At 38.7% G+C, this 26715-nt stretch overlaps 1 protein-coding gene across 1 annotated transcript in view; it reads right to left on the reverse strand.

The window, feature by feature from the left end:
• The window catches only part of RYR2 (ryanodine receptor 2), a 512764-nt gene that overhangs the window by 234594 nt on the left and 251455 nt on the right, over positions 1–26715 (reverse strand). The window contains exons 30-41 of the mRNA XM_026649522.1: positions 23027–23235; positions 20954–21306; positions 19818–19932; positions 18777–18937; positions 16573–16732; positions 16216–16302; positions 13597–13823; positions 10896–11697; positions 8150–8350; positions 7005–7110; positions 4040–4183; positions 3039–3312 (exon numbers count right to left, since the gene is read on the reverse strand). Coding sequence (XP_026505307.1) covers positions 3039–3312; positions 4040–4183; positions 7005–7110; positions 8150–8350; positions 10896–11697; positions 13597–13823; positions 16216–16302; positions 16573–16732; positions 18777–18937; positions 19818–19932; positions 20954–21306; positions 23027–23235 — 2839 coding nt within the window. The remainder of the gene's footprint in view (positions 1–3038; positions 3313–4039; positions 4184–7004; positions 7111–8149; positions 8351–10895; positions 11698–13596; positions 13824–16215; positions 16303–16572; positions 16733–18776; positions 18938–19817; positions 19933–20953; positions 21307–23026; positions 23236–26715) is intronic.

The following is a 26715-nucleotide window of genomic DNA, read 5'->3' on the forward strand; positions in this document are numbered from 1 at the left end:
ACAAAGACTCTTTGAAAGCATAACTCTTACAATACTTGGCATAATTACTGAGCATATTATAAAGTGTGACAACTCAGCAAGACTCTGCAGTATTTTGTGAAATAACATTATGATGAAAAAGACCTGAAGAAGAGCTCCGTGTAGCTCAAAAGCTTGTCTCTTTCACCAACAGAAGTTGATCCAATAAAAGATATTACCTCACCCTCCTTGTCTCTCTTGTTATGATGAAAAAGAAAATTGTGACTTTAAATATGATTGAGCAATGCTCTCATTTATCCACTGGAAGAGAGGGATCGTTGACAATGAATTCCTCACAAGACTTGGCACATTTATGAGAATGAAAGTGAGGCTTGAGCAAAGATTAAATATCATCAGCCTTTTCATTAAGCCAAATATCTTGGTCTGAGCTCTCAGATGATCAAAAGCTATTTTACTGTTAGCTGTACTCCCCGGATACAGGAATGGCTAGAGACAACAGAAACATATTTGTATCTTCTTTACTGGTGGAAAATAATGAGAATGGAATTGTTTTCCTTATTCCTTTTAAACATCTAGCTATGATATATCTGCCTCATACTTATTTGAGATAGAATGTAATTGGTCACTGTACTTACAATAATTGATACATTGCTTTCTTTCAGTGAGCAGATATTATGAACTCTGCAAGTGTTGACTTCATGAATCAACTAAATTATCATCTCTGGTTTTCAATTGCATAATTTAGTTAAATACTAGCCAACTATCAATCCCACAGAGGTGCTATGTACATGGCCATACAGTTACCTCTTGAACTGTTAAGACAGGGTACTTTGAGCTCTTTGCCATGAGAATAGATCACTTCAGGGCTATCTTAGCAGTGTGTGTGGATTTAAGAATGGATATAAGGTGATACATAGAAAAAAATGTTTAGGGCAATTTGAAAATGTATACTCCGAGTTTTGGTAAAATTAAACTAATCCATCAGATATGTCATGAGCTTAAACTTGTACTAGGATAGAACTTTTCTGAAGAGTCTGAGACAAGTCAGACACAACATTTCAAAAATATAAGAGTTCAAAATTGAGCTGATTTCATTTGAGATGAGATCACCAAGGGCAGCCCTATAGGCCCTCATAGGAGACTCCTCAAACAAAGATAGGTGGAAGAGTCAGAGGAGCTCATGGCCTGACTCGTACCAGAAGATGATGGGCAAAGTATCAGACCTCCACACCAAATATAGAGCATGGAATGCTGCCTCCACGAGGTCTTGTTCAGAACCAGGACAACATATGGATACAGGAGAACTGCCAGGGTAAAGGGGGGAAAATGACACATAGATCACTGACAATGAGTTGAGGCAACCCCCAGTTCCAACCTTTCTTGGCTCTGGAGGCCTTCTTGGAGCAGACGGGTGCCTGGATCTGTGGCTTTTATGATACCTACAAGTTCCAGCACCTGGGCCTGGGAAGCATTCTTGGATCTATGCCACATTTTTCTCTTATGGCAGAGGGGAATAGACCTGAGGACTCCCTATGGTTATTAATCATAAACCTACAGGGAAAAGGTCAGAGTTTTAGTGGCTTACTTGGTAATTCAAATAATTAAAATAGTACTAACTACATTATGAGGGTTAAAATGATTAAATTATATACATAAAGGATTTCATTATGAATAATGAAATGCAAGTATAATTAGACCTACACAGAATTACAAATTTCAGTGGAAGAAAATGTAGGGAAGTTCTAATTCAAGAAGGCAGATGCTATCTCATTAATTTAGAATCACTTTTGCCCATACTTCTCTACTGACTGTCATACTCTGGAAGGAATCTCACTGCTGCTCATAAAAGTACATTGTAATAAAATAATACCACCAAATATATAATGCTTGAAGCCACATAAAAAGAGAGAAAATGTAAGAGGCAAGCTAACCAGCACTTCCTGTGAGGTACAGAGCATGCTCAGCTCATCATGCAGAATCAGAGTTAAGAGATGTGTACAGAGTGTAATTGCTACTGAAAAGTCAAATATATTTCAATAGTTACCACCAAAGGCATTTCTGAGGAACTATAATGTTCCTGATGTGTCAAAACAATGGTGCAACTTCATACATAAAGTTGGGGTTAGTTAATCAGGACTGAAAATGCTCTGGGTCCATAGTCAACATGAGGGTGACATAAAAAGAGGCTAGTTTTGGATGTGCATTCTAGGTGTGCTCTGCTGGATGCAAGGTCTAATAGTGGGCAAGCTATGGGACTGGTAGAGGAATCGGTGTGGGGATTAAGGCTGGGTAAAAACTTCTTTCTTGTTCTCCTACACAACTAATGGCAGTTGCATAGCATTCAGGGCTGTGCTCCTTCAAGAGGAGAAAAAACACTGCCTCAAGCAACAATAAAAAACTGAAGTGGAAAATCCAATTTTTCCCTTTTAGTGAATTCAGAAACATGAATTTGTGCTGGCAGTTAGAAGATTTATGGAATATACTGGGGTCTGAGTGCAATCATGACTCTCCTGGTAGCTGGTTCCAGCAACTACAAAGCCCATTAACATCTCACAAATAAATGTATTCTCCTTAAACTTAAGTGGATGAAACCTCTGGCTTTTGGTGTTGAAAGTCCCAGGGTGACCTTTACTGATGGCTGGGCTATTTATATGCATATGCAGCCTCTATCCTTTCAATTTATAGAAAGGTCTGAATGCTGATCCTGATTTTATCCTTTAAAGTGAAGTTATAGTGTTTCAAATATGACTGATATATTACTGTAGGACTGTAAAGCGCCTCACTTTTGCTTCTCCCCGCTATGAATTTTCCAAAAAGATAAGACTTATAGTGCAGTTTACTACTATTCAAAAGACATCTTTGTTAACAATGCTTCAAAGCCTAGATCTTAGAACTACTGAAGCTCCTATCTCAACCCAAAACTTCTTTTAGTCTCCTTAAACCACAGACAGACATATTTATAGTCAAACAATATGCATAACCCAAGTGATAACAATGAGACAAATAATTGGAAAGTAAGAGACCTGTCAATCAAATGTTACTGTACTCCAGTGATTTACCCTAATCCACGAATCATAAGCTTCTCTTCCTCCTTGCCCATTCTGACGCTGAGCAAGGAACGGATCTGGCCCAGGGATGCCAAGAGGTTGATTGTATCTTCCACTGATACACCATTTATGGTGTAGGTCTTTGGTAAGCTTCGAACCAGACCACCGATACCATCATACTGCCGATGCAGCAATACAAACATGGCCCTCACTAACTCTGGATCCTCTATTACTGACTCCTGAGCCCAGCGTACCATGGTCTCTGAAATCAATTGCTGAAGAGTGGCTAAAAAAGAGTGAAGAATGAAAACAATCAAAATTAATTTCTCATGTTTCTAATAACAGTATCTTTGAATGCATTATGCAGCATATTAGAATTAGCAAATCTAGAAAAAAAAATATTCTTGTTTTCTTAACAGGCTGACGTACAATGTAATACATTGTGTCAAGTGAAAAATATGCCATTAAAGGAAAAACAAGTAGTAATATTTTGCTGCAAGAAGCTAGCTTTAAAATTATAGATATCACTTCTGCATATGACAGTGTAAAAGAGCACGAAGATATACTGGATCCTCACTGGAGAGCAACTGTACAGCAGTGGCCAGCTCCACTTCCAGATACTTTTTCCATGAGTTTTGAAAGCATGAGTTTTAATTATTATTTTTTATTATTATTTACATGGTGTAGTATCACCATTGTCAGCTGCTGTTTATTTGACCATTAATTTAGGATACAGCGATACATATCTTATTAAAAAAAATAAGTGTTTTGGCTGACATTTCAGACAATACTTGGGCTGAAGTAAAGATCCCATTGAAAAACCAATATTGTACATACCAAAAACTTCAGTTAAGCCTGCTTTGAGTTCGAGCCATAAGATTAAAGGTACACACAGATGCTTCCCTTAAAATCTAACTTCCTCTGACACATAACATATACGGAGCTGCCAAAACTTTTCACCCCCTACTCCTTCAGAGCAGGACTACACTGGACTTTAATTTAATTTTACTTACAGGGCTTCTTAGCATCATTATCAACTGGTTTCTCATTTTGTTTCTTCTTTAAATATGTGACTTTTTCTACTAGGTACATTAGGCGACCTCTAATGGTTAAATCACTGTTTCCATCCAGGGCTCCATCTTCATCTAATTCAATTCCTGAAAGCAACAAATATTAAATCACTAAAAAAATACAATTAAACAGATGACAGCTGTGCTCAGTGTGCAAATGTGAAAATATAACCAAACTGATTTTGTTCTGCTCTGTTAGCTAAGTGTACTACAAACAAATAAATATATAGTACTGCTTCAAAAGTGTTATATCAGTTTAAGGGTTAGAGTAGAGGACTGGGAATTCTGTAGTCACAGTCTGCTTCTGTCATTTATTCACTGCGTGACTGTGGGTCAGTCTCTTAGCCTGTGTGCGCCTTAGTTTCCCCATTTGCAAAATGGGATAATACCTGCATCCCAGGGGATTTCGTGGCACTTGACTGAGGTTTGTAAAGTATTTTGAGATCCTCAGTGGAAAGGCTTTATAGAAGTGAGAGTATTGGCAAGGCTGTTAATTCATTTTTCAATTAGTAGGTATGAGCAAGTAACTCCATTCATTATATCATGGCACATGTGATAGGCAGCTATTAGGAAAAACAAGGTGTGAAAATCCAAAATATGTTGGTTTGATGCAAGATTTGTTTTTCATTTTTATGGTTTCATCTAAAATACTGTCACTGAAACCTAAGGGTTTGGTCCAGGCTCATAATTAATATTAAAATGTTATGACTATATGAGTTCAAAGTGAAAATGCCATTTAGTATTTTTTTTAAATTCAGAATTATTCAACTTTTTAAAAATATGATGGTCACTTTTACAGCATGATTCTGCCTCACATTAGATCATTCCGCTTGCTCCTTTGGTATTTTTGATAAAGAAGTTGGGTTGTTTTTAAATTTTATTTGCCTTTTTTCCATTAATCCTTATGTGGGATGCGATCTATTCCCTTTACAGGCTGTTTTATTGCATTTCACACTAAGGAAAATGTTAATGCATAGGTCATTGATAAGACTACAATTAAGTCATGGTATTTTTTAGTAAAAGTCACCTGTCCATGACTTGTACTATAAATACCCCTAACTAAATTTTAGCTGGGGGCTACTGCTCTGGGGAGCCCCCGGGAGACTGCTGCCCTGAGGGGCCCTTGGGGCCAGCCCCACTGGCTGCTGCTCAAGATGTTCAAGGGGCCAGCAGCTTGTATGGAAATTGCAATCTGATTGGTGGAAACTGCTTTGAATTGAAGTAATTAACAATAATGTAACTGAATTGCCTAATCCAGTTAGAGTACAGAAACACTCTATAGTTATTGATGCAAAAATGCCAGTTCCATATGTCTGATTTACAGAATATCAAAATGATTATTTCTTAACCAGTACACAACATATGAATCCCCAAATTATGACTGGCTGACAGTCATCATTAGCCAGTCATCTACAACCTAGAGTTGCATAATCTGTTCGTTTCCTTTTGACTACATAAATCCACGTACTCTGCCCTACTATAATCCGTCTTCTCATTGGCTTCTGCATAGCGCTTTCATTTTTTTGTAGCTTTTCTTTTCCATTTAAAATTGAAATATTTAATTTGAAATATCATAACAATAAGAGTCCTTGAAGGGCCCTCCTGTTTAAGACCCAATCCTGGAAGGAACTCAAGGCAAAAAAATCAATTGGGTTCTAGACAAGTCTGAAGGCCTGAGTAAGGGAGCCCCTTCCAGGATCAGGTCTTGAGTTAGAGGGGGAAAAATAATCACATGACTCGGCTCCAGCTTTCTCCATGTGGGGGGTGAGGGAGGAGAATTTAAATGTGGAGCAGCTCAACTGCCACCTCCCTCTGCTGGTTGTCAACTGCTGATTCCTTTTACAAATTGAGCAGCTAAATTTTCCTGTTTTCTGGTGATTTACAGAGGAAGAGGGCATACATAACTTTAAATAGAGAAGTGGTGATTATCTACAGCTTTGTCTTATCAGTCTCTAAGAGACTGAAGCAAAATTTAAACAGAAGGAACTTCTTAACTGGATCTGCACTGTCCACAGATGCGTGTTTAACATTTGAAAAATTATTTTGTTCTTGGTTTGGTTTCTTTGCATTTACTTTATTTTCTTACAATGTTCAACATTTTGACACCAAAGAGACTGTTGCATTTCATGTAATTAAATTCGGCGGGAGGTCCTTCACTCCCAGGCGGAGTGAGGGACCGTCCGGGGAATTGCCGCCGAATACCTGGAACTGCCGCCCCTGTCCGGAACGGCCACCCCAAGCACCTGCTTGAGAAGCTGGTGCCTGGAGCCGGCCCTGATTATTGTAACAAAAATATTTGGACTGAGCTTAAGCACCATTTTTCCCATCTGTCTTCAACAAAACCCCAAGCCTCAAAGTTTCAGTAAGTGAACTAGCATGTTTTTTTAGCATGTTCATTTTTCATTTTCATTTGTGTTTGGAGAACTGGAACAGCTGAAGTCCATCAGCCATTTTATTGTGGTTAATAGGACCATAGTTATTTTGATAGAGTGAAATTCACCTATTGGTGAATGGGAGCAGTTTACCTATGGTACTGGGGGAAAAGAGGAGCAACAGCTGCTATTCTAGCCCCAGAATATTACTGAAGAGCTATAGAGCTTCCCAATACCCACGGGAGCTAGATTTCATTCACTAACCTCAGAGGAGTACCACACAAGTTCCATTTATTTGGCGCTTGTATGGGAGGAATAAAATTTCCTCTTGTCGAATAAAATGTAACGTGTTTTCCTGTATTCTGATCAGATGAGAGGGTGCACTTATATTATAATGACTGAGGAATCCACACCCCGTTGTGTATTATCTAGCTACCTGTTGCTGACATAATTTAATGGGTAGCTTGGTTTTGCTAAAGTTATTGAATCTGGCTAATACAATTTCAGAGACAAAAACATTCAAAAACAGGGTTTACCACAATGTGTCATTAAGTCCTCATGGAACTCCAAGAGTTGATCTCTAATTTCTTCAGAGCAAGGACAATCACTTTTATCATCCTTAAAATTCAGAAGCATGTTAATCTTAAAAAGAAAGAATACAAAAAAAAGTTTAAAGCTTTGGGAGCATCTTTTTGAACACTTTGCAGTAGGCTAGAAGGGAATATGTAAAGCCAAGAATGCCTGGAATCCAAATATGTACTTAGAAGACCAATAAAGTATCCATAAGGTTTACAGTTAATATGCAAATACTGCATTTCTTTTTGCTCATTATCTCCATAAATATGTGCAACTAAATTTTAAAACAATTATAGAAATTTTTTAGGTAAACTGAAATACACAAATACCAGAAGAACTATGATTTCTGAAGAGGAAAAAAAATCAGGCATTTAAGTAGAGTAGGTAAAAAAGGTAATAAATGAGCATCAGTGTGAACTGGTGGCTAGAGCAAAGGATAGAAGTCAGGACCCCTGGGTTCTGTTTCCAACTCTGCCACTAATTAGCTGTGTCACCTTGGTCAAATCACTTAATCTCTCTGAATATCAGTTGCTCTATGTTTAAAATAGATTAAAAAGGGTGTTGTAAGGTTTAATTAATGAATGTTTGTAAAGCATTCTGAAATCCAGAAACATATGTCTATGCTAAGTTTTATTATTACTGCAGAACCTCATCTGAGAACTGCCTACTTTCCTATAATGTCATTGTATACATAGACATAAGAGCATGGCAAGGCTGTACTCTAAAAGCTTGTCTACGCTGGGAAATTACACGGCACTAGACAACATTAATGAATACATATTACTCAGTGTAGATAAAGACTACCAAGTTTAACATCACATCCCGTGATGTCATGTCATGATTATCCCTAGTGTGGACCTTAGGGCTAACCACAACCAGCTGACTGACACAATGTTAAACATGACCTATCCTTGACTGCACTGAATATTGTACATCATGTAAGTTTAAATACTTGATTTACCAGCATAGAGAAGGGTGAGAACCGAATGAAAATTTGAATGTTAGGACACAGCACTCTGACTGGGCTGGGATCCTACATCCCTGCTTTGGCTTCCCGCCACGCTCACAGTCTGGAAAAAGAATAACTGCCCATTTTAAGTGGTACCTGCTCTTGAGGTGGAGACCGAAACTCTTTTGTTTTCCTGGCTGTCAGTGCGGCAGACATGTTTAAGGCCTGCATAACTTCATTATATCGGAATCGCTGATTCTCTTGAAGCTTAGCTACAAAATCATCAGAAAATGCTACAATGGCTTCTATCCGATGACGTATCTGGCAGTCACAGAGGTACTGGAGTAGGTAACACATCTGAGAAAACACCAGAAAAAGGGCAACAAAAAGTAGACAAACTTTTAAAATATTCTCTACATATTCTGTTAACATATAACTGAGTGTGGGTACTGTAGACTCCAAGTGATAAGGCAGAACCTGTTATCAAATGAACTGACGATAATCTGCGATACAGTCATGCTTGAGTTAGTGTTAGGGCTTATAAATTGCCATCTGCAGGAGATCCTTCTGCCTCAGAAACATATACAAGGACATGGGAATTGTGCTAGAGTAAAAAGATAATAATATAGATTTAGACCTTGTCTATACAGCAATTTAGTGCACAGCAAGCTGAGGTGTGAATCTACAATGCACCAGCCTGCCATGCACTAAATGACTGTTTGGGCCCATGCTCTTAGTCTCTATTTCCAGTGGGTCGTCTTTTTCATTTGTACCCGGAAGCTGCAGAATGCCCTATTAAATTAGTCCCTTTTAGAAGTTAATTCTGACCAGATAACACAGTTGTTGCTAGGCTGATGGCTAATAATAATACCATTTTATTAGCAGTTTAACTCCATGGTTTTACTACCAGTAAAGATCCACCTTAGGCCCAACTAATAACCACAGGACAGCTCAAATGAGAGAGTGCAACTTACATTTCTGTTTTTTTGTATTTGGTTAAATGTTTCATCGGCACCCTCTAGTTTTTTGTTTCGGGAGAGAGTGTGTACATGCGCAAGTGAGAGATCATGCCAAAACTGTTGAAAATTCTGCTGTCTTTATGTAATATTTTTTGCTGATAGCACAGTAGATTTAGAGGAAGAAGTGAACACACTAGAACACAGATTCACAAGCAATTGTGATAGTAAAGATTTATTTTATCACCCAGTGCATCCCCTGACACTACAGGATTATACTTTGTAATATTTTTTCTAGTGAGTTGTCAATTCTACTTCTAAACTCTCTTTTTAAATATCTCCATTATTGTAAACCTCAGAGTTACAAACACCTTGGGAATGGAGGTTGTTCATAACTCTGAAATGTCCATAACTCTGAACAAAACCTTATGGCTGTTCTTTCAGAAGTTTACAACTGACCACTGACTTAATACAACTTTGAAACTTTATTATGCAGAAGAAAAATGCCGTTTCCCCTTTTTTTAAAATTAGTTTACATTTAACACAGTACTGTACTGTATTTGCTTGTTGTTGTTGTTCTTTGTCTCTGCTACTGCCTGATTGTGTACTTCTGGTCCAAATGAGGTGTGTGGTTGACTGGTCAGTTCATAACTCTGAGGTTCTATTGTACTTCCCCTTGGGAGGCCACTCAACAGTCAACCAAATTTCTCTGTTAAAGTTTTTTTTTATACCATCATGAGCTTATATGTTCCTTTTATTCATTTCATTCCATTCCCCGTTGTTAGATTTCCTGTACCATGCTTCCTCGATGTTTACACCCTTCTACTATTTGCCCTGCTTAAGTTATTACTTACAAGAGCCAGGCTATACATATATAATTCCTTTATCTTTCTTTATAAAATAATCACATCCATCTCTTATTCATTAAAGGTGAGGTCACCCAGATCACAGCCTATGCACCGTTTATATCCCAATTAATCTAATTTGATAGCTTCCAGGAATTTAAGTGGTACCTATGCCTTGTGCTCTCTCTCTGCTCAGGGATGAATTTCATCCTAGAAACTACATTGTGCCATTTAAGATAGCTTATAGAAAGGGGTATCACACAGTCACACTGCTTCAGGGCAACAATCGGAGGCATTCTGCGTAAACTGACAAAATGACTCCCACAACTTCTGGGCATGTGGAGGCAGAATGACTATGTCTGCTATTATTCCAGTGCCGGTTCAGCCTTTTGTTGTTGTTGTTATTTGGTTGGTTGTTTTTTTCTCTCTGCTCTGTTGATTGGCCAGCCTTTTTTTTTTTTTTTTCGGCTTGGTCGCTCCAGGGGGCACCAAAAATGGCCAAATGCCTGGCTGTTCCTAAATAAGCTCCATGTAGACAAGCCCTTAGTCCAAACTCTCCCATGCCCCATATGGGTCTCCTTGTGCCTAACGCCCCCCCACACACACACACACACCCGACCAGTCACTACTCAACTATGTAACAGCCAGGAAGAAAATAGCTCTTAGAAGCTGCTCTCACTTGGGTATCTACTAATAGCCACAATTCTCCAAAGAAAGTTGAAGGGAAAATGTAATAAATTATATAGAAGTCGCTGCTTCTAAATTTATAAAACGACAATTTTATTTTTTTATTCAGAAGATATTTCCTACCTAATTATGTTTTATTTATATCAGATTTGGTTCGAAACAGGTCTCACAACGTCCACCAAGGCTACTGTTATCATAGGGCAATAAAGGGGATAATGCAAAATTATATCATCAATAGCAATTATATTTTTAAAACACAATGTAAAACAGCACTAAACATGCATGTATGCCTGCAAAAAAGAGTGTGTGGCTTGAAATATGCTGCAAGACTGCTGTGTTCCTTGAAATATTGAATGAAAGGAAGGAGGGAGTATAAAATATATGAACATCCACTGATACTGTCACAGTCATTACCTGTAATTTTACTGGTTCAGGAAGTTTCATTTGAAGAAGACCTTCCTTCAGCACCCGCCCCCCTTTGACTTCTTCTTCTCCTCCTTCTGGCTTTAGCTCCGCTGTACTCAACTCCTTCTCTGGCACTTCACTCTCATCCTCCTGGCTCATGCCTTCCTTGAAAACGCTGGGCTCAATCAGCTGCAAGATGTGTTTCAGATCCCCATTATGGAAGACTCCCATGATTAGCAGGGTGTAAAAAAGCTTGATGAGAGGGACAAATAGAAACTCTGTAGTACCCCCTACTGGATCTCTGACATGGAGGTTGCCCTCTTGAACAGCCTCGGTCAGCATCCCTATAGTTTTGGCCTTTAAGATATCCAGAGGAAATTCAGGGCTAAATTGATAGCACTCACTGCTAATGCTTACAAAACTGGGAGAGGAGAACTGGATTCTAGGTCGTAGTGAAGTGCTGAGACCTATACCAGGGAGGCCATGTTTTTTGTTCTCATCAGGAAACAGAGTAATGCTCTTGGTCTCATTCGTCATCGGAACAATAAATTCGTTATTCATCATTAACCTGGCCGTGGCATAGGTGTTGAGGTGGATGTCAATGAGTAAGTCATAATAGCCTGTGCGAAGCAAGCCCGGCATATACTTATTCTCAATGCCATAGAGAAGCTGAGATTCATCCACATGGCTGCACATAGCATGTGCCACCCGGTTGTTCCCTAGAGCACAAACGGCTGAATACAATCGGAGGGTATGATAGTGAAATTTCAGCAATTCTTCCTGTTCCGTCAGTTCTAAAATATCTATAGACCTGTAGAGAAGAAGGGAAAATAGAGGAAGTTCCATATCAGTGCAATAGCTAGGAACATAGGACCCAAAATGCAAAAAAGTTATTCAGAATTCTACAATTGTGCAACATGGGCAAATTAGCTATTGTCTGGACCTTGACTTTTTGACTTCCTGACTTTCAGATATTTAAACTTGCAATTTTATAGACAACGGATGGCTTAAAAATTATGACCCAAGCCTTGAAATTGTTTAGACTGAATAAAAACTATCACTTCAAAAAACTCCAATAGTTTTCAGTGGGAGCAGGATCAGGCTGATTTATTTAAAACAAATTTCCCTTTAGATTTAGATTAGAAAAAACAATTTAGATAATTGAGAACATAAAGACAACATTCCAATTTAAATTTTCACTATTCATGCTACTTATTTACTTTTCATTTCAGGTTGGACAATGAAAATAGACTACTCACAAATACTGCACGGGAATGTATTACATTTTTTGAGGTTTTATTTAAATGTTTCCTTTAGAATTTAACATTAATAAAACCATGGAAATGCTTCTATTGGTCACAAGTTTTGTAAAAGCTTACTTTTACAAAAAATAATTTGGGGGCTTTTCATAAATGTAGGTTGGGTTTTTTTTACATTGCTTTAAATTTCCTTCTTTTTAAAAACAAAAACAAATAAAACCTATATGCATTGGAGTTGAGTAACAGTCTTGCAGTCCTCCAGGTTTGAAACACAACAGTAATGGAGATTTCAAAACCACCTAGTTCATGAATACCTCTTGCTCTCATCTGTACATTTTAAAAAGTGAGATCAGATCATAATACAAGCTCATCACTTTTAGGGCTAAATCCTCCTCTCAGTACCAAGACCAAGGAGTCAGGCACGCACAGGGAGATTTCAAAGGGGCAAAAAGAGACACCCTGCTCTGCTGCCAGCATGCCCGTCCTCAAACTTGATTGGTATTTGAGCTAGCCTCTCTGGCACACAGGGGGTGTGGCTGCTCCTCTCCAGCTCCCCAACACCAGACCTGCTTCCTGTGCTGTGGAACCAAGTCAGTTCCACTCCCTCTGAGGCCCTTCATAGCCCTGGAAGGAGGAGCAGGATTTGCCCCACAATATTTTTTAACAAATATACTCAAGCTGCACACGATATTTAGGTTTTTCACTAGGGACCACAATGCACTAATTCTCACTCTCCACATATCCCATGCACAGGTCTGAAGAGAATATATGTAAAACATAATCAAAACAGGCGGTTTATTCTACCGAGATTGGGTTTTGAAGAGCCTTAAAGCACACAGCATATCAGAGTTGTTTGATTATTGCTAACACAAAAATCCAAGTAAATTACTAGACTACAAAAAATACTGAAAGAAATTGTACACATTCACAAGCCACAACTGAGGCTCCCTCCCTTCTGACCTATCTAATGCTTTGTAAGGATTAGTTTCAAGATGTTACCAGCAGCTTTGTACATATTTCCCCTCTCAGCAAAATAATATACAAAACAAAATCAGGCATGCATTGTCTGCATCTCTATGTAGTGCTGGCATCCACAGAAGCACGTGCTTCTCCCTGAGGAGAAAAAACCCAAATCTGTCATAAATGCTAATTGGCAATGTCTCTTTAACTCAAGAGATCTCTTGTTGTTGAACACAACTAGAAACAGTTTAATAAAACCAGTGATGATATTTATGTGACCCAGTTAATAATTCACTAATTGAATTTAAATGAGGCCTGCAAAAAGGGGTTCCTTTCTAAGTCAGAATATATTATTTGTATTTATATATATTATACATATGCAAGAGAGAAAGGGAACTGATTGTCTAGCAGACTATTTTTCTTGCTACTTGTCTGACCTCATAAAACCCACACCTACTCTCATTCAATTTATACATACAAACAAAGCCAACCTGTTTTCTTCTGGGATATGGAGGGACATGAACTGCAAAGGATCCAAGCACTGTACCATCCAGCCTTGACGTTCACTGACCCGTGAGATATCAACCTTCAGAAAGTGGTTTGGCATTCTGCTCCACAGCACATGGGTCAAAAACTGGACATGGAGTCGGGGAGGGCATTGAGGGGCTGGGTTTTTATGCTCGCTTTTGAACAAGCCAGCAGACAATGGCATTACATTCTGGAGACAGCAAGAGAGGAGACAGTCAAGTTTTATAATCACTATAGGACAATGCGGTGTATGATAATATACAAGAGGAATGTGCTGCAAACAGATATGAAATCAATGCAATGAAACAAGCATAGTATGGTAGGAATGTCGCATTTTACGCAGCTCCCACAAAACAGGCTGGGGACTGCTGGCTCTCAAAGCAAAATATAAAACACTAAATAGAGCTTGCCTAAGGGGATGTCTTAGAGGTTTAGTAATGAGCTGAGGGGTGAAAACATTATCTAGCTGCCTTGAAACCAGAGATATGAAATCCAATAATCCTTCACCCACTCTGAAACCTCAGCCTTTCATTCCTCCAAGACAGAGTTCAAGTTCTGTGCAATTCAAGTTCGCTAGAAGCAAGCAGTTTGGGTGAATCCTTGAAAACTGAAGCCCAATCTCTTCTGTATGGACATTAATGATCCCATGGCCCTATTTGTAAGAGTAAGGGTTTTCCCTGGCATTCAGACCAAAAATTGTACCCCCATCTCCACCATCACAAGTTGTTTATTATGTCCGCCTCCTAATTCAAAAGAAGCTAATTTCTGCATGAAGAATAGGATTTAGAGGCCTCCATGGAACCTTAAAAACTCTGTGTTAGTTCTTCTGGGCTGCAACCCTTTTCATGAGACTACACAGTATCCCATACATATAAATTGACTCTGAGCTAAAACAGACATCAGTGCATTGGATATATTTAAAAATGAAAATCCTCACCTTTTTTACCTATACAAGTGTACATTCGAATTCTATCAGTTTTTGATATTATTTATACTACCAATACTAATTGTTTATATTGCAATAGGATAGAGGTCTAGGTCAGGATCAGGGCCCCCCTTGGGCTGTAAAAACACATAAGTGGCAGTTCCTTCTCCAAGAAGGCTTGTCGCTCTCTTCTATTACAAAAAATCACTTCTGAAGATTTGTTGCTGATTGTTGCTCATTATTAAAGCCAAACCAAGGCCTTAACAAAGGCATTTTGAGCTTCAGAAAAATAGGCACCGAAGGCTAGATTCGGCTCTGGTCCTCTATAGATAAAAAGGGCAGTAAGCCCTCTACCGCTCCCTGCCCAGCCACCTAGGACATGCCCAGATCATGCCTCTGAGCATGGGATGGGAGAGAGAGCAGGGGCTGCACAACCTATACATCCAGCTACAAGTATATGGGCAGGGAATGGACATGGAGTGGATGAGTCCTTAGTTTGCACAGCTAGCATTACACCAGTTAGAGTAGCTGGCTGAGCAGACAGATATGGACTATGCTACATTGCCAACACTATTTTATTAAATTACTCCCTGCAACAAGAGAAAAGATGGAAGAAGAATCGTGCCTCTCGAAGACACAATTTGTTCCTGATGCTCCTCCTGAGAAGGCACAGCAACTTGCTGCCTCATAGTAAGCCTGGAGACTCAGGCCATGTCTACACTAACACTTATGTCGGCAAAACTTTTGTCACTCTGGGGTGTGAAAAAATGCTCTCCCACCAAGAGTTTGTTGAGCTGGTTTGATTATGGTGATGGGAAAGCTCCCTCCCATCAGCATAAAGTGGCTACACAAGCACTCCTACAGCAGCACAGTTGTATCGGTACAGCTGTGCCATTGTTACCTTGTAAGTGTAGACACGGCCTCAATCCAGCACTAAATATCCCAAATCATTAAATTCAGCTAATACACACAGTAACTTTTGTGATACAAATATGTATATAACCATCATAACTGTTCTTTACTATAGAATGACAAAATATAATCAGGTTCGGGGAGTGAAATAATGAGAGTTATAGAATTTGACTAAATTTGCAATAGAGACAGATAAAATGAGCACATAGTCCCTTTCACAATGTGAATAGCACCTCACGCATTCGCACTGCAGGAATATGTGATTTTAGAATCTTTTCACAAAAGGATGCGATTCTTCCACAATGTTCACATTTATTTTAGCTGTGACTACCTTATATGTTCATACCATGTATGTGATGGCTTCAGAGAAGACATGATACGATCTAATGAATAAATAGTGCATACTTTAAAATTGACCTAGTCATTTTATTCATTGCATGACATACAGCATGAAGGGTGACAAGCATAAGAAATAAATATTGCATTTACAGTTTGGAAAAATTTAAGTTCTCAGATGCAATCTTATGAAAATTGTTTTATCCTGTGCCATAAGATAAAATTTCCAAGCCTACTTGCAGGCAAGAACCAAAATATGTGCCTTACAAAATGCCATACTATACAATTGCACCAACAAATATATCCCCAACACCAGAAACATACTTATTTAACAAAAGAGCAATAATTGGATGTTATCTGATATAACAATTAAGCTTATAGAGAAACGAATAAGTGTGGTCTTATTTACCTTTATCCTTCCCAACTCAAACTGGAAAACATTGGGGCTTGTAGCTTGTGCAAATACTGCAGGAAATAACTTAGTACTTGGTTCAACCTAAATCACAAACAGAAATACACAGTGACTGAAGATAGCAAAACGCCATCAATGCTAAGAAATCTATCACTTGTGTCAACTGCTTATAGGCTGAAACTACTGCGTGAAACTCTAGAAGATCATAATTGGGGTTCAGAAGAGAGAGAGGATTACAATCGCATCAGAGGCAATAACTTTTCCTTTCATTTCTATTACTAAATAAGGATAGTAAAATTCAATCTACTAGCTTTTCTCATCTGGATGAGGTGACAAAACCAAATAAATATATACCTGATAATAGGTGCTCAGTTCCTTGCCATTAGCAGTGAAGGTTAGCAGACCACTGGCAGCATCGACCACGCAACCAATCTCCAGTCCATTGTTGTTGCGTCCTTGTCCGGGGCTCATGCTCTCTCCAGCGCACACCATATAGCAGTTACTACGTTTGATACTGAATTTCAAGAGATACATTTGTGACTAGCATGTGAGTTTGTATGGGATGGTATTGTTGTAGTCTGTTTATTCAAATTAAATTATACTGTTGCAGTGATCAGGGTATTGCTGAAACTGGCATGTTGTATTAACGCCATGGTTGGAATCCTGGCCTCATTCATAGCAAAACTCCCACTGATGGCAATGAAGCCAGAATTTCACACCATGGATTTTCCAAAGTTCTGTAAACTATTTCCGACAAAACAAGAACCAGCCCAAACCTTTACATGAACCAGACAAAAAAGATTCCTGGAGTTAACATTTTACATCGTTTATTTTTATGCACCCCTCAGGGCCGGCTCCAGGCACCAGCCGAGCAAGCTGGTGCTTGGGGTGGCAGCTTGTAGGAGGCGGCATTCCGCCCAATCCTAGGGCGGCACGGCTGCTTTTTTTTTTTTTGGTGGTGTTCCGCTCCGGCTGCCCTGTAGGGGGCAGCGGCACGGAGGACAGGAGCGCCCTGCAGCAAGCCCGACAGGGCAGCCCACGCCCTTCCCTCCCAGCTGACCGGAGCAGCGCAGAGCCCCCCCCGCCCCCCCCCCCCCCCCCCCCCCCGCTAGCCGGGGCACATCTGCAGCGCAGGGAGTCCCCCTACACCCTGGCTCCGGCCGCGCTGCAGGTTTTGGTTTTTTTGCTTTGCCATTCTGGCTGCCCCGTTTTTGTTTTTGTTTTTGCTTGGGGTGGCCAAAAAGCCAGAGCCGGCCCTGGCACCCCTGAACTTACGGGTGAAATGCCGTGAAAGCATGAAAACAGCCAGCCTAATTCTGGCCTGACTAGAAGCAGGAAGTACCAGAATTCTAACAAGAGACTGTTCTCACTTGATTTTGCAGACTCAAGATTTTGCAGCAGGCTAAGGGCCTGAATGACTGAAACGGCACATAAAAGCGTGACTGCTTCTATTTTTCAATATACATAATTTTGATCAGGCAATTATTCCATGTATTCTTTACAATGGAGATACAAAAAGGTAAATTATATCAGTGATGAAACTTTACTGAACCTTTACCTGTCATCAGTTATTTTACTTTCAATGACATGGTACTACATCCATGGATCTTGACTTCTCATGTTTCCAAACAAAATAAGAATAGCTATACTGGGTCAGACCGTTGGTCCATCCAGTGGTTCTCAACCTTTCCCGACTACTGTAGCTCTTTCAAGAGTCTGATTTGTCTTGCATATCCCAAAGTTTCCCCTCACCTAAAAACTACTTGCTTACAAAATCAGACATAAAATACAGAAGGATCACAGCACACTATTACTGAAAAATTGCTTACTTTGATTTATTTTATAATTATATGATAAAAATGAGAATTGGAATATAAATATCGTACTTACATTTCAGTGTATAGTATATAGCACAGTATAAACAAATCATTGTATGAAATTTTAGTTTGTACTGACTTCGGTAGTGCTTTTTATGTAACTTACTGTAATACTAGGCAAATATCTAGATGAGTTAATATATGCCCTGAAAGACCTCTGCATACCCTTTTGAAAACCACTGATGTAGCCCAGTATCCTGTCTTCCAACAGTGGCCACTGCCAGATGCTTCAGAGGGAATGACCAGAACAGGTAATCATCAAGGGCCCCATCCCCTGTCAGACACTCCCAGTTTCTGGCAGTCACAGGCTAGGGATATCCAGAGCATGGGGTTGCATCTCTGCCCATGTTGGCTAATAGCCATTGATGGACCTATCCTCCATGAACTTATCTAATTCTTTTTTGAACCCAGTTATACTTTTGGCCTTCACAGCATCCCCTGGCAATGAGTTCCACAGATTGATTGTGCATTGTGTGAAGAAGTACTTCCTTTTATTTGTTCCTGGTCCCTATTAATTTCATTGGTTGACCCCTCAACATTTAAGGGTCGGATTCTCCTCTGTAATACCCATTTTATACCAGTATAACTAAACATTACTCTCAATTTATACAGGTGCTAAATGTTTAAAAACATATCAAGTATAAAACAATTCAATGAAAAAGAAAAATAATTGGAACCAACCTCTCATGAACCTTTCCTTTTTCATCCCCTAGTGTCACTGTAACAGTGCGTACTCTGTCCAAGTCAAAGGTCATGTCATATTGATGGAAGTCAGATGTAATCCAGCCCACCCAGACATTAGCAGGTTCTTGCCCAGGAAATATTCTCACCGAGTAATAGTACTGTCAATAAATTAACAATATCCCATGGTGTTAATATTTGGTTTATATGTTATAATTTTGATTCAGAATTAATTTGTTGCTTTAAAATCTTGTAGTTTATTTTTCACAATCTAATTGGGATGAATCAGCTTTTGTGAACAGGTATAGTCTTGTTCAAGAGTAATTCATTAGTAGAGCAATGGAAGAATGATGTCTTGTATTGCACTGACGTGTCCTGCAAAAAAGGGTCTGATTTAAACTGAAAGACAAGGAGGATAAAAAAAGATGCATATTTGTTTAACAAAATACATGCAGATACATTGGCGGTATGTTCACATTACAGTGAGTAGAGGATGAATAGACATACAGGTGCATTATTATGCCTGCAAACACTGGAAACACAGTAAACTGAGCAGATTTAAGGGGCTGATCCTGTCACTGATCCATGCACAAAACTCCCATACATTTCAATGGGACTTCCACATTTCATACTCTGAATCAGGATCATGTATTTAGTTGTTGACTCTTTAAATCTCTACGTTTGAGTAGCTCTGGGCTTGACTAGCTGTTTCAAAATAGGGCCATATTCTGCCCTTGTTCTGTTTGTTCTGTTCTTATTCTGTTGCCCATGGATGTTCTTTTAAGCACAGATCCAAGCTAAGTTACTGCTCTTCAAACAGGAGTTGTTTTGGATTTGTTGTTAAGTAGGAGGCATGTCAAAATGGAATGAGTGTGGTGATCTCAAGTTTTGCTACACAGTACTACTACAGAAAATTGCATAAAAAATATGGCCCTTGATAAAAGGGAGAAAAATTGAATGTATTCACTTAGACTTTACTAGCAAAAGTAAGTAAATGTTAGAAAAGCAAACAGCAAAAATATGAACACTCTGTTGACATACCGTAGAAGTATGCATCAAGTAATCATAGTCATCTCTGTCATCTGCCAGAACATCCTCTGTGAGCCGTGCAGAGTGGCTTGTGCTGTAATCTGGCTTTGTCCTTCTGAGCATAAACCTGTAATACATCAAAGTACTGAGGACGGAGCAAAATCATAATCTATATCAATTTAGAGCAAATCAATATACACATACAGGAATTCTGCAAATATAAATTAACCTAAAAGATTTAGTTGGGTCCAGATTGTTATTTATTGTTCACATCAGGTAAGGGTGGAACAAGAGCTTTACAGAAGACACAGGGTAAAATTTTCAAACTTGCCTAAGTGGCTTAGAAGCTTAAATTCTATTCTCAAAAGTCATTTAGGAGCCTAAGTTCCATTGACTTTAAATGAGAGCTTGTCTCTTAAGTACTTATGTCACTTATAAAAATGGATTTAGGCTTATCCACTGCCCCTATTCCAAAAGTTTACAATTTAACATGACAAAACAAGCTAGGAGATAAACAAAAGTAGGAAGGGAATGGAAAGATAAAGGTTTCAGTAATATGTCTGGACAGTTACTAAGTTTGGGTATGAGTATCTTGTGGATCAGATGGGGAAGGGGATGGTTTGTTTGATTACCTATGAAAATGAGGAAGATAAAGATATAACATAGTGAATATTCTTGCCTCACTTAATTGGGCATGGGAGAAGACCATGAAAGTTCAGATATTCACCAAAGCTTATCTAAATATCTTTGGCCTTTGCTGGAAGTCTTGTGAGCATAATTTTCTCAAGAAATTTCCAGTATTTCCTAGTTTTGACAGGATTAGAAAAAACCCTCTGGCACTTTTAGAGTGCCTTTCATCAGAGAATGTCAAAAGACTGCATTTAGCATCACAATACCCTTAGAGGAAGGCTTCTTTTATAGATTTCTGTTTCTTCTATTTAACAGATGATGAAAGTGAGGCACAGTGTTACACAATGATTCAGTGGCAGTGCTGGGAATAGAACCCAGGAGTCCCAACTGTCAGTTTAGCACTACAGAAAACTTTTACGGGTGATATGGGGAGGGATTTAAAATGAATTTTCTAGTAATGTTTAAAGTGAACCCAACCCACCGTATTATGACAAAAACAGATCAAATATGTTACTGACCTTTGTTTAAGACGTGAAGGTTTCTCTTGAGTGTAATCCTTGTGGTTATTGAACTCCAGTTTTGTAGCTTCTTTTTCTTTTTCTGCCCGGTCAGGCACTAGGTGACCATGAGCTGTCTTCATCAGAACCTCAAAATCAGAATCAGCATCATAATCCTCCAAGTCACTTTTTGGGCCAAAAAGACCAGTGCCTGGCAACCCTCCTGCTGATGTTTTGGAGAATACTTCTGCACACTCAATAGGCATGCTCAAGCGAAAAAACATGATGCCTGTTTTGCTGTTCTGTGAGCCAAAGGACTTCTGAGTGACCTTCAAACAGGGGGAGCTGTCTGTGGTGCCATCTATTCTCATCACCTATCAAATATAAAAGCTCATTTATTATAAAAGTAAATGTCTTCCCCTCCTACACCCAAATGTTCCAGTTTTATTTTTAGCGTAATATATTTAATGTATTTAGAGTTACAAAATGATTAAATGTTACAATATGGCAGAGACATTTAATTAAACAGCAGCATGCATTATAGCAGCAAGTGCAGGTAAATACATTGACAAGTGAATGAAATTGCTTCCTTTTAGCACTTATAAACTGGATATTCAGTCAAAGACTATGCCCACTATTTTTTGCAATAGTAATCCAACCTTGGCCAGTATGATCCATAATAACTCAAACACAAGGCACAAAGAAAGAGAAAGAACAATATTTCTTTTTACGTATGCTTCCTGATATATTTCAGTAGCGACAGAGTTTCAGTTTCATTCAGATATGGCTTTCATGTAGTCTGGTAAAAACTGATTGCAATTTTATAGAGTTATGTGTATTTTGAAAATGTATGCATTTGTACAGATTTTTGTTATTAGATAAAACAAACAATCTGCAAACAGCCTATTGTCTATTCACGAGAGTGAATATAAAAACTGAGAAACAATTTCCATTGAACACATGAACTTAGGGTATTACATTGAATTTGGGCACGCAAGCATAAAAAGGTGACCGGAATTTCAGTTCCTGTATTTAAATGCCTGTGGAGTACAGTCAGCAACAGTACATGTAGAACTCTGAAGTGTCTTTATATATTACAGTCCATATTTTGAGAGAGAGAGAGAAATACTGTTAAGATCGCAAAGGTGAGGTCACAGAAGTTAGGAAATACCAGAAATGAAGGTTACCAAGGCAATCTTAACTCTGCTCCCTTGTGCATATGCCTTATGATACAGGGTAACATTTTCAAAAGAACCTAAGTCATTTAGTACCTTAAGAGCCAGATTTTTAAAAGTGCTTAGGTGTTGCTTTGCTCAGCATTGTAACACCTAGCTGACTTAGGAGCCTAAATCCCTTTTGAAAATGAGACTTAGGAGCCTAAGTCTCATTAAAAGTCAATGAGAGACTCCGAAGTGCCTGCATCACATTTAAAAATGATATTTAGGTGTCCCAGTGCTGATTAGAGAAAGGTCTACATACCTCTTAAAAATGGAGCTTAAGTCACTTAGGTGCTTGTGAAAATGTTACTCGTAATCTTTGACTTTTTTTTTTTTGTGTAGAATGCTTGTCTCGTTCAGTGTGGAGTTTGTATGGAGTGCAGTATAAAACTTTTGGGACAACAAGATACAAGCAAGTATTAAAAATTTACCTCACACATGGAGCACTATCTGATTTACACTATTGAATGAAGCAGGAATCTAAGTTAAAAACAATATAATTAAAGATTGTTTCATAATGTACTCATGCAAAGGGGTAGCGTTAAGGTTGTGGAAGCAACCTTAACTTTGGAACTTTCGGGCTTTTGACAGCTCAACTTGGCAAGCTTAATATATGATTTTATTTATTTATTTAGGAGTCTAATACATTCATATTCTTCCAAGAGATCACTCATTGGCTGACAGAATTAATTACCATGTTCTCATTGAGCTACAATCATAGTTTACCAGGGTGAGTGAGTGCATGTCAGATGCCAACACTGATATCATATTCAAAGGGAAGGCTGAAATAGCAAAAGCGGCAAGTTAACTGTAAAGTTCATTTAATTAAAACAAATTCCTGAAAAATTAACAGGAAACATTAATGTAGAACGCAAACCTCAATGTGTTCATGGTTTGGTGGCACTGGGAAAAACTGAGGGAGTCTCTTGCTCAGCCACATGGTAATGTCTCTGTTTGTATTAACAGCAAAGGGTTCATAGCCTTCTTGTAAGCCACAGATAGTAAAATATTTCAGGGAGCTGACATCTTTGCCAAAGTTCATTCTTCCCACTTGAGACAAGCCCAGGCTGCACACAGGTATAAATCCTATAGAAAGAAAGAAAGAATTTATGCATCTTATATATTATAGAAGTGTTTTCTTGACATAACATAGGCAGAAATGGTTTGGGATAAAAATGCCTGAATCCCAGAAAGTACAAACTCCTGTACTAGTGTGTAGTACGCTACCTCTCAGGAATCAGCAAGCAGCACATCTCTTTTATTGTTCTGAATAGAAGCCTCTCTAAAAGGAGATGCACCAAGAAATGCTATCATATACCAGATAATTCACTCTTCAGAAATATCAGACAGTGATTGCCATATTGAACATAGGGCCAAATTCTCTGCTGGTGACCAGTGCTGCCAGTGCTCATGATTTAAAAGTCTTACAGTATTTGATTTTGCTCATCAAGCTTCAGCTCAGAGTTGTGGGTTTTTTTGTTTTGTTTTGTTTTTAAAACAAGAACCTCACTTTTCCTTTAAAAAAAAAAGTTTCTAGCCCTAATGGCTGCAGAGAAAAACTTGAAAACATGTCCCAAAGGTAACCAAAAGGTTCAAAAACCAGAAGGGCAAATAAAAAGAACCCACATTTATTTCTTTAAATCTCATTATTTTTACACCAATCTTATGATATTTTGGGGTCAGATTCGTGACTTATGAATGCTTAGGGTAGGCAATACTGTACTGTAACTTCCATGAAGTTGATGGATGGGGTTGTCCCTGTGTAGCATCAGGTGCAAGTTTGGGGTACAACCCTAGAACAAGACTGGTTTCTCGGTACTTCACTTCTAAGAGAAGACCCTATTCATTAAAGAATGAAATTCACTCCTGTGCTGAGTCAACACAAGACCTATGCACCACTTCAAAAATTACATTAAGACATCTCTGGTTGTTAGGTTCAGCCTGTTATTTTAGAAAACATATTTCCTTCTCTTTCTCCTATTCATCCTTCTTGTTCCCCTTCCATCTAACAATACTATTGAAAACTTATTTGACTTGTCTGCTAAAAAAAATAATTAATTAAGTTTAAAAAAACTGTCAAAAAGGTAATTCCCTCCTTGCCCCCCAAGAAATGTAAATCTGGATGCTCCACTCCATTACGCTGGTAGAGGTGAGTAGAATCTAATGGAAATGAGGGAGGAGAAATGGCAATGGTCAGCAGGCAGAGCAGCTGGGTCTTCCCACTCTTTGGGACCCCTAAAATTAGGGGCTATGCAGGATGGGAAGGAGCAGAGCCTCCATTCATGACATGCTCTGCATACACAAGTAGAAGAATGTCACAGCCAAAAGCCACCGTGGTTAATGCTGTTCTGCATTAACTTCCAGACTTCAAAACTTCCTTTGAATATTTTATTACAGATAAGGAAGATTCACTGTCATTTACATGTGTGTTAAGCACGATAAACATAAGGCCAGAAACTACAAGCCGCAGACTCTAGTCTGTAAGATTAATGTCTAGATTTCTATCTTCGTGGCCAGGCTTTTAGTAATGAGACATCAGTTTCACACACAGATAATGAGATTGCTCAGTTAGTATGATTTATGACTACTTTTTATTGCAAATCCATTGTTAAAATATAATACAAACCATTTGTCAGCAGAATAACAGAACTAAATGGAAAAAATCATATTAAACAATTTATAACGAGGGGAGTTATATTTGCATAAATCAATATATATTTAAATTAATATCTGCCTCACAGCTTAACTTACAGGGAAGCTAACATGCACCCTGCAGAGTTCAATGAACCATGAATGATTGCAAATGTTTTTAGGCAAAGCCAAAAATCACAGCTCTTTCTGTAGGATGACAGATCTTGATGCATCACTCAAGAAGCGTTGTTCTTGGGAGCAACTGTCCCTGAGGGAAGCAGTTAGCGTAGTTAGAGGAAGGGTGTTCAGAGAAGACAGCATGGACCTCTGTAATGCAACTCATCACTTGCAAGTTTCCACTTTATATATGGTGGGAGAAAGCCAACTAGATATAAATTTATCAGACTTAAACCACATGCCTGCCTGCCTAACACCTTGTATCCCTTTACCTCTGTTTCTTATTGATGTAAAGCACTTTGAGAGTTCTTCAGGATGAAGGACAACATATGAATGTTAGTCATTCTTGGGTAGAACTGCCCAGCGCTGAGCAGACATTCAAGAGGAAGAAGGAACAAAAAGCCTCCCTTCCTCTTACAAAAGGGGAAAGCACAATTGCAATTCTTGTGCTAAGGGAGTACAAGGACCGTACAAAGGGAGCTACTGCACAGTAGCATTAATCTTTCCAGAATGGGTGGTATTATAGCCCTGCCCCACACTCCACAATGACATGCTGGTAAAGAGGGGTGCCAAGATTATGCTCCCCAGGCACTCTAAGGAAGTAGGCACTGTAGGAAGTGATGTGTCTGAGTGACTCAATGTCTCCAAGAGCTTTCAATGGAGTAGTACAGCCCTGCACCATCCTCAATATAAAAAAATCTTTAAGGAGCATTGATATAACATACACTTGACACAAATGACTCTGGAAACAACATGCAATATTCCACACAAATATTCTGACTTCATTTTTTTTAATAGCATTATAGATTGGAAACTATGAGTGCATGCCATGTTTGTATGAGGAGTTTTGGAACAGTCAGAATGCTACTGAAGTTATTAGTGACAGTATAGAGGAGGCATTTAAGAAACTATAGGTGTATTTCTTTGATGTAGATAGGATTTTGTCTCATAAAGGAAAAAATATATACATTCAGAATGAAATTTCAAGAAGTCCCTGTCATCCTCTCTGAAGAAAAAAAAATGTACATGGAAAAAAAGAGCTCCAAAATTTACTCAAAAACAGGAAAGTGGAAGAATAAAATGCCGTCTGCATCAAATTCATGTGAATTTGCAATACAAGAGCAGCTCGTTAAGGTGGGTTTTAACAAGGGTCAATGTTTCATGTAAGTAAGTGGCAATATTTTTACCAAATTCTGTATCTACAGCTATTGGAGATCCAACTCACATGAGCTAGCCCCTTACTACAGCAATCAGCTCATATATGAAAGAGCTGAGTTATTCATAATACAGGTAGTGGCAGTTGCTGTGATGAGCAGAAGCAAGCAGCAAAACAGTAGGAGTGTAGAAGCTGAGTATATAATGAAAATGCAGTCCTGCATCTCAGGAGAGATCACCACCCCTAACAAGAAAGGGAAATGAGCTGTGTACAAGATGACACACATACACTATTAATTCTACTATATGCATGCATGTCTGTCAGATCTGGAGTAGTATTCTCACAGAGGCACACATTATTAGAAATATAGTATACAGTTGCTTCTCATCACACGTTCACTAACAAGGTAAAATTAATAGGAATCATAACCTTAGCAGATACTGTACCTGCTTTTCAGACATACAGATGTATTTATTGTACTAAGGTAAGTTGTCTTTAAGTTACACATATCTGACCAAGCAGCCTACGTTGCAATGAATTTTGGACTAAATCCTCACCCAGGAAATTTTTTCACTTGACGTCAATTGGTAAAATGCAGAAGG

Source organism: Terrapene carolina, unplaced genomic scaffold, assembly GCF_002925995.2.
Source record: "Terrapene carolina triunguis isolate 2854851 unplaced genomic scaffold, T_m_triunguis-2.0 Scaffold85, whole genome shotgun sequence".
Taxonomy (NCBI): Eukaryota; Metazoa; Chordata; order Testudines; family Emydidae; genus Terrapene; species Terrapene triunguis.